Source organism: Tiliqua scincoides, chromosome 8 (genome assembly GCF_035046505.1).
Source record: "Tiliqua scincoides isolate rTilSci1 chromosome 8, rTilSci1.hap2, whole genome shotgun sequence".
Classification (NCBI taxonomy): Eukaryota; Metazoa; Chordata; class Lepidosauria; order Squamata; family Scincidae; genus Tiliqua; species Tiliqua scincoides.
Genome location: NC_089828.1, coordinates 55,184,373 through 55,199,284, shown reverse-complemented (window position 1 = coordinate 55,199,284; position 14,912 = coordinate 55,184,373). Strand labels below are relative to the sequence as shown.

The 14,912-nt window shown below is 47.4% G+C and overlaps 1 protein-coding gene across 2 annotated transcripts in view; it reads left to right on the top strand.

Moving 5' to 3' along the window:
• Positions 1-14,912, top strand: part of AUTS2 (activator of transcription and developmental regulator AUTS2) — a 656,992-nt gene that overhangs the window by 587,811 nt on the left and 54,269 nt on the right. For both annotated transcript variants that reach the window (XM_066636105.1, XM_066636104.1), the window contains exon 7: positions 7,666-7,714. In XM_066636105.1, coding sequence (XP_066492202.1) covers positions 7,666-7,714 — 49 coding nt within the window. The remainder of the gene's footprint in view (positions 1-7,665; positions 7,715-14,912) is intronic.

Genomic DNA, 14,912 nt, shown 5'->3' with positions numbered 1-14,912 from the left:
TTACTTGGGAGTAAACCCTACTGAACTCAGTGGGACTTACTTTTGAGTACACAGGCCTAGGCTGGGGTCCTGAGGCTGTCATGCTATCCACACTTACCTGGGAGTAAGCCCCTTTGCCTGTATTGGGACTTACTTCTGAGTAGATGGGCAAAGGATTGGGCTCTGAGGTTGCCATCCACACTTACCTGGGAGTAAGTCTCATTGGCTGCAGTGGGACTTACTTCTGAGTAGATGGGCTCCGAGGCTGCCACGCGCTCCACACTTACCTGGGAGTAAGCGCCACTGAGTGCAGTGGGACTTACTTCTGAGTAGACGGGCTCCGAGGCTGCCACGCTCTCCACTCTTGCCCGGGAGTAAGCGCCACTGAGTGCAGTGGGACTTACTTCTGAGTAGACGGGCTCCGAGGCTGCCACGCTCTCCACTCTTGCCCGGGAGTAAGCGCCACTGAGTGCAGTGGGACTTACTTCTGAGTAGACGGGCTCCGAGGCTGCCACGCTCTCCACTCTTGCCCGGGAGTAAGCCTGTTGGCTGCAGTGGGACTTCCTTCTGAGCAGCCCAGCGCAGGCTTGCGCGGTGAGGCTGTCGCAGGGGACAATGGCAGGGCGGCCGGCGGAGCGCTCGGGCTGGCCGGGGAGGCGGCGCGCCGGCGGAGCGGAGCGGGGCGGGGAGGGAGGCGGAGCGGACTGCGGGGCGGGGCCGGCCGGCTGGCTGGCTGGGCGGGCAGCGCGGAGCGGACTGCGGGGCTGGCGGAGGCGCCGCGACCAGCCCGCCCGGACGATGGGAGCTGCGGCTGCCGGTCCGCGGGGGCGCGGGGGAGGCACCTGAGGCCGGGCGAGGTGCGCTCGGGCTGCGATCGCGGGCGCTGCAGGAGCCCCGCAGCCTCCGGCCGGCCAGCCAGCCAGCGGGGCTGCCCGGGAGGCTCTCCGAGGGCGCACGGGCTTCCCTTTGTCCTCCTGCCGGGGCCGTGCCTGGGCTCCCCGGGGAGGCTGCTCACCCCGCCGCCTGCCCAGCTCCGCGGGATGGCCGTGCGCCCGCCCGGGAACCAGGGCTCCGCTGCGCACGGGGGGCTCCGGCCGCGCACCACGGAGCGGGGGGCTGCCCCCTGGGATTAAGCCCGCGCGCGCCGCCAGGTAACGGGGGGCCTGGGGGAGGAAGCCCCAGGGCGCTGACTCCCTGGCGAGGGGTTCTGCTGGGAGGATCGGGCTCTCTGTGTTGTGTTGTGTTGTGTTGTGCTGGCTCGTCCTCTCCCGTTGTCTCTGCTGCTCCATCTCTTGCACAGGTGGCGTAGCTGGGGGGGGCAGATCGGTAAGTTTTGCAGGGAGACTTCAAGCAGCCCCTTCCCCTCCCCTTTGGAGCCATTCCGGGCAGGAGGCATACGCCGCTTGGAGGCTTCCTGGAAAATTTAGTGCTTTGCCCCCCCTTCCGGCTACGCCACTGTTGTGTGCTGCCTGTGGTTAAGCTCTTAGGAGGAGGGCTTCTTTCAGGGAGCTTCCAAGCAGACCCTCTGCCTCCCCTTTGAAGCCGTTCCAGGCGGGCGAGGCAAATGCCCCAGGAGGGAAGGGGAAGGGGCTGCTTGCACACCACCGTGAGGCTCCCTGCAAAACTTAGTGCTTTGCACCCCCTCTAGCTATGCTACTGTCGTGCACTGCCTGTGTCGTTGGTTAAGCGCTTAATCCGAAGGGGGGGGGAGCTTTAGAGAGAGAGCCCCAAACCCTACCCACTCCAGCACCCTTCACACACCCTGCCGGATTTCTTGGGGGCACTTTAGATCTGTTGACTTTCCCGTCTTTCAGTGTGAGCATTTGAGTTCTTTTGTTCTGGGCAAGGTGAACTGGGTAGAAGTTGGAAGAATGACTCACAGTCACACATGAAAGAGGGAATGTATGGAGTTGTTGTCTAGTTGAGTGCCATGTGTTAGAAACCTCCCCCTTCACCTTTTGGTGCTCTCTCATCTGGTCTCCTAAAAACAGGAGCAAGAGCAGGGAAGGAGAATCCATGTCTTCTCTTGGAGCTGTGGTTTCTTTTGGGAGGTCTGTTTGGATGGATAGCCCAGCATCAAGAGAGCTGCCCTTGGACAGGATGAGCAAGACAGCTCCTCTCTGCTCTCCGTTTGGTTTGTGTGGGTGTGTGTGAAAGATTGGGTGCTAGATAACTGGTTGGTCCCACTGGGACCAAAGGAGGAACCCGGATTGGTGAGGTTAAGGGACACCTGGAGTGTGGTGAGCACACTTGTCTGTAGGTGATGGCTTGCTGGTGTTTTTCTTCAGCGTATTTTTGTTTTTGTTTCTGTCCCGCTTCTCACCCATGATGGCAGCCAAGGTGGTGTGTCTAGATGGAGTTCCCAGGTGGCCTCTGTACCAGACAGTGGCCAGAACCTGGACCTGCTTGGTTTCAGTAAGGTGGTTGCATCCTGTGCCTTCGGTTCATATCCTTCTCAAGACCTCTCTTTGCAGAAATTTGAGAACCTCCACTGCCTCTTGAGAACCTGTTTACTTCTAGCTTACAACCTCCAGGCACTGAAGGAGCCCTGCGAGATCGAACCAAAGACCCATCTCATCCAGCTTTCTGTTTCCCACGGTGGCCAACCAGCTCTTTTTAGGAAGCCCCTAAGCAGGGCATGAAATTGCTTCCCCAGCAAATGGCAGCCACTGGCATCTTGTGTCTTAAAAGCTGGATGTTCCATTTGGCCTCCAGGGTTAATAAGCATGGATAGACCACCTCTCCCGCTTGGATTTGTCTATTTCCCTTTAAAGGTAGCTAAGCTGGTGCCCGCCACTAGCTCTTGTGACCATTCTGCAATGGGGATAGAGGTGTTGGGACTATGGTCGAGCATCTGTGGTACATGTGGGATGTCCCAGGTTCCATCCCTGGCAGAATCTTCAGGTAGGGCTGGGAAAGACCATTGTCTGAACCCCCTTGTACCCCCCCCCCAGCTGCTACCAATCAATGCAGACATTCCTGAGTTCCATGGTCCATTGGTCCAACTAGCAGTGTACAGACAAGGGCTAAGTTCAGCATCTGCTCTGCTGTACATCTGATAAAGAGTACAATTGGAGTTGAGCAACCTTTGCATTCCATTCTTAGGCTACAGTATTTTTTCCCCCAGCTTTGAAGGCGTTTTTACAGCAGAGCCAATGTTTGTTATGGTGTGTCTGCACCCATTCCCCCTTTTCGACTGTGGTCAAGCAGACATGCACAGTTCCACTCTGGTCCCACATTCGAGTTTTGGGAGGACTATTGTCTCTATACAACCTGAGTCTTCGGCATTGGAAACAGCAACCTCTGTGGGGAAAGATGAAGATGCCGCTTGCTTCCTCTCCAAGGAAGATGGTGCCTCGAGCTTGGGGATGGAAATAGTTCCTTTCCCTGAGCTGGAAGGATGAATGGAATAGCAGCTGAGTTTACCGCTGCCGCCCCCCCCACCGCGCCATCAGATGAGAGGCAGGAAAGAGTCTCTCCATCCCTAGCTAATAGGTTGCAGTGTGTGAGCTTGGTTCTTTTTTTGCTGGTGCATATTTCCTTGATGCAAAGCAGCCCCTAATTATGGCTTGGAGGATTCTACCACCCCCACCCCCATAGTACTCCCCACTTAGGCAGGAGGTGGCTTGCGGGATGGCTCCCTTTCATGTCAGAGCTGATGTTTTTGCAAGTGCTCCAGCCCGGCGTATGCCAAGAAACAAAAGCGCCAGCCCTTTTCTGTCTGGACAGGAAATATTTTTGAGTAATACATCCCCCTGTATGGCAATAAATTCCTTGATGGAAGAGAGAAAACGGATTCCTTAGCCTGGAGGTTTGCTGACTTTTACCATTTGAGTCCAAGGGGATTGAGTAGTGCTGGGTAGCTGAAAGGTTGAAAGAAAAGCAGGGAGGGAAATGAGGAAGCCGGAGGGAGGGTGGCTTTATTCCTCCTCCTGTTCACTCCAGACAGAAGGGTTGATGAAGCTGGGCTTTTGTTAACAGAAGTATTGGATGGAAGGCAGCCTTCATTTCAAGGAGCTTGGCATGCCAAAATGCATTTTAAGCAGGTATCTGCCCAGAGAAATGCACTTGGGAGTTTCATGACAATCGCACACACAACCTATTGGTTCCATCACCTTTTCATGAAGGTCTTGAGACAATGTGGAAAAGACCACCTACTCCGCTTATTGAGACTTGTGCTCGTTTTGTGGGCCTCTGGTGCAAAATCAGTGCATTGCAGGACGAGGAAGGTGAAATACCTCCCCCCCTGTTTGAAAATGGCTTTCAGTAAATGGAACTTGGCAACCCTCCGTTTGTCCTCATCCTGGAGATCAGACTCACTGCTGCGGATATACTGCGTTTCCCTGAAAGCTCCGAAGGCTGAACCAGCAATCTCTGTCCTCTTTCACCTCTCCGGTTTTCAGTCGCTTCTCATTTGGGTTGGGCTCCAAGCAAAACACAGTCCAGGGATTCTTATCTTGAGGACCCCAACTGATCTTAGCTGAAAGAGACAAGAGGAATTGATAGGAAGCAAGGCTGACCCTTTGAATTATGTTATATGAGCGAAGGAGGGAACGGTATTCTTGCACAACACCTCTTGTTTTACTTCAATTAACTACCCAGGCAGAGAGGTTAAAGCCAGATCTCATCTCGCCTTTAGGTGCTGTCTGCTTTTTCAGAATTTCTTCCTGGATTTTATAGGAGAAGCAAGCTACTTATGTACTGCCTCACTGTGGAGCTTAACGTTTTATGTGGAGAATGTTCCGTGTTGTGTTCCTGTGATTCGCCTTAAACACCTTTTGTAGTGGTATGGACCAAAAAAAGTGTTTCTCAGTAACGATTGCAATAATATTCTGCGGAGAAAGGAGAGATCTCATAGGACATTTCTAATGCTCTCCCATCCAACTTTAGAGAATTATTGTATTTTTTTTCCCCCAAACAGAGGAAAAGTGTAATTGTTGATTTTGGGATCTCAGTAGGGATTGTGGAGTTGAAATGTTAAAACAACATTCCATAAGGCATAAAATCTCTTAAAGCCATTTGATGAGGTTGCTGCTGTTGTTTGAATTGTGTTGTGGGTACAGGCACATTTATGCACCAGCATGGTTGGAATCTTTGGAGAGGGAGCGGAATTTAAATAGACCACAGAGGTTGAGGTCTTCAAGGGTGGGTTAGGTCCACCGAGAACAGTGACGGCTTTGCATCTCAGATCTGGAGTGAGTGGCAGTTTACGAAAACATGGAGAAAATCCCTCAAATTGAGTGCCATGCTATGACTGTCCAAAATCCTAATCCAGTCAACACCTCCAGTTTATTCCTCGGGTCTACGTGTTGTGTTCCTGTTGCTGTGCCTTTGGTGGTGTTGCAGTGTTTGTGGAGCCACTTGCAAATTACCCATCCGACATTTGCAAGGGCTTTAATCAGGAAAGGGATATTTCATGAAGGGTTTTCCTAATCACAGACCGTGTTAATCTGTCAGAATCCATTTAGAAGCCTGCAGATAAAGCCTTTTGGAAAAAACCCAGTGCAGAGTTAATTGTCATACAAACAAACATAGGATATTAGTATTTTGAAAGAGCTCTTTCATGATTAAGACTGAAGTCTGATACACACTTCAGCAGTTCTTAGCACTAGTCCCACTGACCTCAGGACTCCTGAAAAGATGTGCCTAGGATTGGACTGTAATGATGTGGTTTTTGTGTATATTTGGGATTAAATGCTATTGAATTTGGTGGAATTTACTTCCAAGAAAATGTGCATATGATTGGGCTACATGTTGCAATTTCAGAAACAAGCTATTTGTTGGTCTGTTGATAGGGATGGATTCATGTGTGTGCCTGTGTCTCATCTGTTCACGTGTTATTTATTAAATGAAGCTTAACCAAGGTTTATAGACTGGATTGAAGACAGACTTGGGCTTTGATCATGAATGTGTTGGAGAGCCTGAGTTCCATTTGCCTTCCAGACATCAGATGCTTCTTACAAAATGAATTATTTTTAGCTAAATGAATGTTGTGTTTGGGATGGTTTCTTTTCTCACTTATGAAAAGTGTTCACTCGTGACAGCAATCAAACATGGATGGATAGAGGGTGGATCTCGGTGGCAGTTGTGCCTGTGATCTTTGAGGTTCGAAAATGTATTTTGCAGATAGCAGAAGTCCTTTGAACTGGGCTTTGCAATGTACTTGCCTTGCATATTACATTGTGAACATTTCCCATGAGAGAAATAAGGGGTGGGTTGGGGGCAAATATGAAAGGAACAGTGCATTACAGTAGTGACAGCAATCAATGTGCTTGCACGTGTGGCCTGAGAAGATGGAGAATATCAGCTCCCATTTCAGAAAAGCAAGACACTTCTAGCTTTTGTAATTAAAAAAATAATCCTATATTTGGAAAATATGATTGTAAAATCCATGTTTGTGTTGGAAAAGTGTGACCAATGCATTTGCATTAGCCATGGTTTCCATCTTGCAATACATTCTTGATATAATTCTGTGTGGGACCCATTACTGTGTGACTACAATCATAGACCTCAAAATATTATATGGTTGACTCCTCTTAGGATGGATCTCGTGCCCCTGGTGCGTTGACAGCAGAGCGCTGTACCCTTGGCCAGTTGTTACGAAATGCATCTGAATCATTGAGCCAGAAGTAGTTTGAGAATTCACATGTGGTGTGCCTTCCATTTCCCACAAAAACTGCAGGCAGTTGGATGTGTTAACCCAACTGAGATTGTGTTTTGGGGATTTGCTGTTATGGATATGAGAGATTGTAGGAATTTGGTAGGTGGGAAGGTGACACTGACCACCCTTCTGTACAATGTGACCTCAAAAGTCGAACTTCTCTGCAGATAAAAAGATGTGGAACTGCCAGTACATTTTTACATATTTTATATCAGATCAAGGTGCCATGATTAAAAAAAAGAGACCTATTTAAGAGCTATAGAAGAAATCTTATAATATAATCAAGGAGAAGTGGCATCATTTCACTGACTTTGGTCAAGTTTAATTTAATACCAAGATCTTAGAGGCACACTGGGCCGTCCCTGCTGCGATGGAAGTTAACACAACTTTGATGGTCCAAATTTTAGTTAAGGAACATGCAGCTTCCAAATGAAAGGGTGTTGATGTGGAGGATTCCTGAAGATCGGAATGATCGAAGTGGTAACCTATGGTTTAAATCCCTGTTCAGCCACGAGTGGCCTTGAGCAGGTTAATCTCTCTCTAACCAGCCTCAAAGGGTCGTTGTGCAACTGGAGAAGCCCAGAGCTGTGTGGATGTCTGGGATGGAGACATGACGGCTGGCGTTATCTCTCTCTGTGACTGTACATCTGTTTGAAATAGCTTGCTGGGTCGTGTATTGAATTGCATGCGCCTGTACTGTTGGTTGCCAATATTGTGAATGCAGAATAATGAAAAACAGAGACACAAATGCAATCCCCCAACCCACAAGCATTCGCACTGCAGGAGATTCAAGCACAGTCAGAGAGCACCATCTTCTGGTCACTTAGAAGTTCTGCTTCCTAATTCCTTCTTTTGTTTCGTTATGTACTTTCTTTTCATCCATGACTTAACATCTCAATGTTCTGTAGAACAAACTGCTGAATCATGACATGACATGACTCCCCCTCACACACACATGCCCCCCCATACTGTTCTTTGGTGGGCTTCATAGTCTAATATGCATCTCTTTTTAATTTTCTTTTTAGGCATCAGATGCCAGTTCTGAAAAGCTGTTTAACTCAGTTGCAAACAAAGGTAAGTGTGCAGACCCCCAGCACGTAGTATTCCTTTCTACTCTCTATCTTTCTCTCCCTCTCCATCCCATCCAAGAGTGTGCATAGCCCCCATGTGTGTGATCAGAGATTAAAACAAAATTTTTTTTACAACTAGGGAATCACAGCTAGGATGCATTTGATATTTTTAGCAACTGTGTTCATTTTTAAACTATATTAAAAAAATTATATTGGGGAGGAAGCATATAAATGATGTCTGATCTGTTAGGCCTGATCTGATTGATATATCATGTCATTTCAAAGTGGTTCTTTATTTACAGATTTATTTTTGCAAAGGTTTGAGTTTGAGCTTGTCTCAGTAACATGCCGGCTTTAGAAAAGTTTTGGACGCCATTCTTTCTTGGCAGCTTGGCTGACGGCTGTGGCATTAGGAATGCCAGTTCGCTTGGCAGGCAATTGCGTCGTCGAGGATTTGCGTGGCAATAATTGTTAACCGTCACTCTGTCTGTGTGGGGTGATTTCTTTATCTCTGATAAATGTGTGTAGTGCCATAGTTAAAATATGCACTGTTTCATTAATTCCTGAGAGACAGAGAGAGAGGATCATAGCTCAGGGATTTCTAGAATGGTTGAAAATACCTAGTTTTGGTGGCGGTTTTGGTATGTGGTTGTCTTGCGTTTGCTCTCTGTGTCTGGGAAGGCCTTTGAGTTGGAAAATTTATGGACTTAGAGTTGAATCACACTCTGACCTTTTCTGTACCCCCGTTCTTTTTTATTAGTTATTTTTCACATTTTTATACAGCCCTTCCTCCAAAGAGCTCAGGGCTGTGTACACAGCTGCTCCCCTCCTTTTGTGCTCACAACAACCCTGTGAGGTTGGTGAAGCTGAAAGAAAGTGACTGACCTGAGGTCACCCAGGAAGCTTCATGTCTGGGGGGGGGGAGGTTGAATTATGTTCATACCCCTCTTCTCAGCCAAGATTGATTCCCAAATGTTTAGAGGTTAAAATCCATCAGAAGGTGCTGTATATCTGGAGCAACCTTGAACCAAGCTGCTTAGGGTGGCAAACTTGGGCAGGGGGGCAACTTCTGAGACATCTGTTCTGCCCTGCTTATTTATGCCACCTGAGAGAAGAGGGCATGCTCCTTTTGAAATGTGGCATTGAGGAGGTATGGCCTTGCTTCCGCCTGCTGACTGGGTGCGACATATCAGTGCCCGCTTAAGCCAGGCCTGAACCAAACAGCCCAGAAAGGGAACATGGGATGAGGGGCAAAATGCGGAGAGAAAGAGCATGGTGGTGTTTTGTATTTCTTCCATATGCTTTTTCCTAGCATATTTCTTGCCATTGCCTGCTTTGCTAGTTTATTCATGATTCTTAAACTGAAACCAAATGCTAAATCTTCAGGCACCTATTTCATTGAACTCCTGTCGATAAATGAATAATATTTGCCGTTTCTTGTACTAACTGATAGGTTAGCTCACGTGGATAGTGGCATCTTGTTGACTCTAAGCGTGGGGGGTAAGGAATGATAAAACTTTGGTTTCAGTCTGCAACGGTTTCAGCCTGCAACAACTCCACACTACATATTCCTCAACTTTAAGGAAGGTGTGTGTATGTGTGTATTATTAATTATTAACAGTATTTATATACCGCTTTTCAACTAAAAGTTCACAAAGCGGTTTACAGAGAAAAATCAAGTAACTAAATGGCTCCCTGTCCCAAAAGGGCTCACAATCTAAAAAGATGCAAAAGAATACCAGCAGACAGCCACTAGAACAGACAGTGCTGGGGTGAGGTGGGCCAGTTACTCTCCCCCTGCTAAAAAAAGGAGCACCCACTTGAAAAAGTGCCTCTTACCCAATTAGCAGGGGTTAATTTGTGTGTTAATTTAAGCAGGTGTGTACTTTGTTTGTTTGATGGTGTTGGAGTTCTGTTTACCCCCAATTACCTGTCAGCCCAGTCCTCTGCATATCTGCTTAGAAGTAAATTCCATTATAATCAATGGCGCTTGCTCCCAGGTCACTGTGGATAGGATTGCAGCCTGAATGATCTGTGTCTGCCATGCAGGTGGCTTTACTATGATTTCCTTTGGGATCCATTCAGCCACCCTTTGCTGAGTTCATAAAGTACATTTTGTACTCATGTGAGGGTCAAACTACTGATCCGATTTTTGTGGACATTGCGGTCTGATGTCTAAGGAATCCAAAGCACTGATAAGCAATAGCTGATGCAAAAATAGTTTTAACTATAACTACAAATTACAAAACAACCTATGGCTAAGGTCACTAGTTTTGTTTTTATTGCTACTTTCTTCTCTCCTCCTCTACGCCCACTCAAAGCTTAAAACATTTAAAAGTTGTAAAATAGGTCAAACAAAACAGCCACCTAGATTTGGTGACCTTCTACGTATATTCAAGTAACCTGTGCAAATTGTGATTTGAACCATTTGAGAAATGAGATATGGTGCTATTTCAGGCCAGAGTTAGTTTTTGCAGCAAATGGGATGACGGCCGTTGTTATTGCTAGTAGTTAAATTACAGTCATTAAAACAAACAACAGAAAGTAGTTTTAACAGCATAGCAGGTGCAGTGTCATGGCCAAGAGACGGAGCTGCGAATCAAGACTTCCTTGAGTCTCTCCTCTGCCTTGAACTCATTCGGTGGCCTTAGGTGAACCATTACTTCTTGGCATCAGTTCTTCCATCTGTGGTAGAGGGATGTATCCCAGTATCTTACTTACACGGTCATTTTCAGGACAGTGTCAAGATTTCATGCACAGAATTGGACTCTCAGAAAGCACCTTACAAATCTTTTCTGTTATTTTTACTTTTCATCAACAGAGAGAGCCCAATCGTTAGAAGTAAGTCCCATGATAGTCGGTGGGGCATACTGCCAGGGATTGTATCCTTACAGCACAGTCCTAAGCTTGTGCCGCCACAGTCAGGTGCTCTATCCAATGCAGGGTTGGAGCAGGCTGGAGGTCACCTCGGGGTAAGGGGATATATTCCCCCTTACTTTGTGTAACACTCCAGTCTGCCCAATGGGGCTATTCTGATTTGTGCCAGCTATTTAGCTGGCCCAAAGCCAAGAAGCCTATTTAGGGCTCCAAGTGTGGGGGATTAGGATATGGTGTGCGCTGCAGCTGCCGATCCCACCCCCTTCTGGGCCCTACCATCTACTAGTCTGCCTCCCCCTCCCAGAAATGTCCCCTCCCCTGTGCCTCTTGGTGCAACATATACCTGTGCCAGATGGCTCTGCCCTAACACAACCCAAGTGCAAGGTGAAACTCGGGTCATCTTGGTAGGAAAATTTCACAAGCTACAACAGAATAACAACAGCAACTTAGGTTCTGTAGGCTGACCTAAGAAACTCACATTAGGCTTACCTAAGAGGACTTCTGGTTGAGCTCCAGCAGGTCATAGATGACCTTTCCTCCTCCTTGCATATTACGGTTATTATGCACAAACAAGGCTGCTTTGCAGGTAGTCTCTTTGAAGCCATTCCATCCTTTGTGGTCTTGGATTGCTTAGACCTTTTGAAACCTGCACTTTTGAGTTTGGAGGAGATTTTTGTGAACTGGTCATTGTAGCTGGGCAAACTCCACACCTGCTTGCGTCATTGTTTTTTTTTGTTACCTCACCCGTTGGACTCCAGCCTGGTTGTCAACAGTGCTTTTTTTTTTTTTCCCCCCCTCAGTTGTAGTCTTCTGCTTTCACAAAGGCACCCAGGGTGCCTTGCAAGAAATTTGGAACCGGTTACGCAACAGTAAAAGGGCAAGAGGGAGCAATTAACACAGCACTGAAAACAAGCCAGGAGCACAATAAAAATTTGACTATTCAGCAGGACAGGTGCCTGCTGGAACAGAAAAGTTTTCACAGAGTGCCAGAAGGTCATTGGGGAGAAGCCAGATGGATCTCTGTGGGCAGGGAGCTCCATGACGTAGCCCAGCCGTTTTCAATGCTTTTCTCTTCACGGCTCAATGACCTCTATGGCCTTATCTATGGTCTTCACCTTTTGTGATGTCGCTTCTGGGACACCCTTCTTGGTTCTGCAGCTCTAGGGCAACTGTCTGTAGTAATGAGTTCTCTAGCCCTTTGCTGGCAGAGTCAAGCCATGTCTTTAGGGCCAGGTTAATGAGTTTGAGCTCTGTGTAATAACCAGCAACTATTTCTGATTGCCACGGACTCACCTTCTCTTTGGAGTCCTGCAAAATCCAAGTGGACCACTCTAGTTCTCCATGAGAACCAAGGAGAGAGATTTGGATGGGACAGGGGCACTCTCTTGAGGATACAGTGATGGTTCTCATGGCTATATACAACCTCCAGATTCAGGTTTGTGACTATCAGTGAGTGAGGAGTAACAGCAGAAGAGGACACAGCCCTTTCAGGCTTCCTGATTGACTATTGTAGGAAGTAGGATGTTGGGCTAAGTGGATTTTTTTTGGTGTGATCCATATCTTCTTATGTTCTCATCAGCCTGTGCAATTAGGAATGGAACTTCTGTTCCCAGATCACAGCACCTGAGGAAATGCAGCTGGGGAAAGAGCTGTTGACATAATGCCCTGCTTGTGATCATCCCATAAGCATCTGGTTGGCCACTGTGGGGAACAGGATGCTGCCCTTGGATCTTTTATGTGTGGGCAGGAGGTCTGGTCTAGAGCAGGGGTGTCCAAACTTTTTGGTAGGAGGGCCACATCATCTCTCTGACACTGTGTTGGGGGCCGGGGGAAAAAATTAATTTAGATTTCAAATTTGAATAAATTTGCATAAATGAATATATTAGAGATTGAACTTGTATGAATGAATGATAGTCTTGCAATAGCTCAAGGCCTATAAAAGGCCTTGCACAAAGCAAGGCTGGCCTTTCCTTTGCTGCCTCTGCTGCATCACAGACATGAAGCAGCAAGCAGTGGAGAGAGCCCTCATCCCACAGCTCATGCAAGAGGTCAAACAGTCGCTCTCATGCTGAGAGCAGTTGCGTTGGGCCAGTGCGAGCTCCAACAAATCTCTGGAGGGCCAGAGGAGGCTCATTGGAGACTGGGGGGCTCCCTGAGGGTTGCATTGAGAAGCCTCGAGGGCTGCATTTACCCCCAGGGCCGGGGTTTGGGCACCCCTGGTTTAGAGGGTAGAGCCTCCGTTAGCCCGAAGATAACATCAGAAGGTCTCCAGTTCGAGGACACCGGCAGCTCCCTGAATGGCTGAGAACGGCAAGACCTTGAAGCAGCTGACAGACCGAGCTGAGTGATTCCACCTGCCCTGGGTGTGAGCAAGAAGCGTCTTGGCTGCCCTCCTTGTGAGAGATGGAGCTGCTTGCCAGCCTGCCTGGGAGAACTAGAGGCCAGAAGTGAGACCAAACCAGGAAGATCCATCCTGAAATGTTGTTGGTTCTTGAAAGAGAGAACCTCTATGATTGTAAAAATCCCCTTGAGGGCTTTAGAGATGCCTGCCTATGTAAACCACCTTGAATAAAGTCAGAGGAGTAATCCTATGACCAGAAAGGCGGTATATAAATACCGAGTTGTTGTTGTTATTATTATCTAGTAAGACTCTTCTGAAGCTCTTATTGGCAACCCAGTGGTTCAGAAGTGGTTTTTGCTTTGGTGGTTTTTTGTTTGTTTTTTTAATGGAAAGGGGGACTTAGAATTATAATGGCTAGGAAATAGAAGGAAATCCGTTAAGTCTTATTTTTGGCTGTTTTGAAGGAATAACTTGGTCTTTGGTTGGGAATCCATGAGTGGATAGTTTGCATGTAGAGGGGAACTGACTCTTTAGGTACAGGGGGTTGTTTGTTGTGTCTCACTGCTTCTCGTTTTCCAGTGCGGAGGGTGCTTTTATGATTGATTTTCGGTCTCACTGTAGCCTTAGGAATAGATGCAAGGCCTGTGTGAAGCCGACTCATTAGGTCTGTGATCCCCTTGGTAATTATGCTTCTCCTTCTGCAATGACTTTGATGTATATTGGATTATATCTATTTTTAATTGCATAATGGAGTGCTGATCCTGTTTCGTGCATTAGCATCCCTTTGAAGTTTGGAATGGAGGGAATTTCCCCACTGCCCCCATCCCAGCTTCTTTTTTTTAAAAAGAAAAGATGGGGGAATTGGGGGGGGGAAATAACTAAATAGATTTATTTGTCTTGGCACGCACAAATGAGGTTTCTTCTTGGATGGAGAAGAGGTCAAAACTGGGTAGGATGGGGAGAGACTTGTGTGTTCCAGCAGCTCAAATCCCCCCCCCCCCCCAGGACACACAACAGCATCTTTATTTTGCTAATGTCTTCTGTTGAAAGCCTGGACTTCAGGAGACCTTCTTTTGAAAGAGAGTCAAGTTGGGATGGAGGGACTTGGCATTCCAAAGAGGATCACTGATGACTAGGGAGAAAGAGCCCCCCTTCTCTCTCTCTCTCTCTCTCTCTCTCTCTCTCTCTCTCTCTCTTTCCTTCTGATGGAGAATGGAAAGTGATGGATGAACAGGAGAAGGTCCTTCTATTCTTTTTTTCTCTTTTCACCAAAACACATTTCCAACATTCCTGTTTTGTTTACTTTCTTGGGTTTTGATTGGTGGCATCTATTGGGTTGTGAATGGACCTCACTTGACAAGGGACCCCCTTTTTTTCTCCTCCTGGCCTCTTTGGGTCCACTTCTGGGGTGATTTAGTTCCCATGAAAGGATTAGGGCTTCTTTTGTCTGGCCCAAAGTCAACATTGGCCTTTCTTCCCCTTAGCTTGGGAAGCTGTACACAAATAAGCTTTTTTGCAGCTTGTCCATTATCTCTTTACCCCCCTCATTTCCATCCCAATGGCCCCATTCTTCTCCCCTTCCCTGGTTTTTCCCCCCTTCATGCCATATGCTAATTCCTGTTGGGAACTTGAATTGACAGGGAGTGGGGGAAAAATTGATGTGAATCCAGGTGCTTCCAAAACCTGCCTGATGGTTATTTTCTGCAGAGGAAGATTAAGGGAAGAGAGCTTTTTTTATTTTTTTAAAGCAAAGCATAAGGGAACAGTTTTGTTGAAAAGATTAAGAATTCCTGCTGCTTAATGTCAGGAAACAAACCCCAGCAAGATGCACTGCTTTGGAGATAATATTGATAATTGCTTCCAGGCAGGTGCAGGGGACACCTGAGGGCTGACTTGTTGCTTTCTCTCTTCCCCTTCCTTCTCCCACCTCCTTCCCTGTATTGCACTGAGAAGACTTCAGGTGGACAGACTGGAACAGACAAGG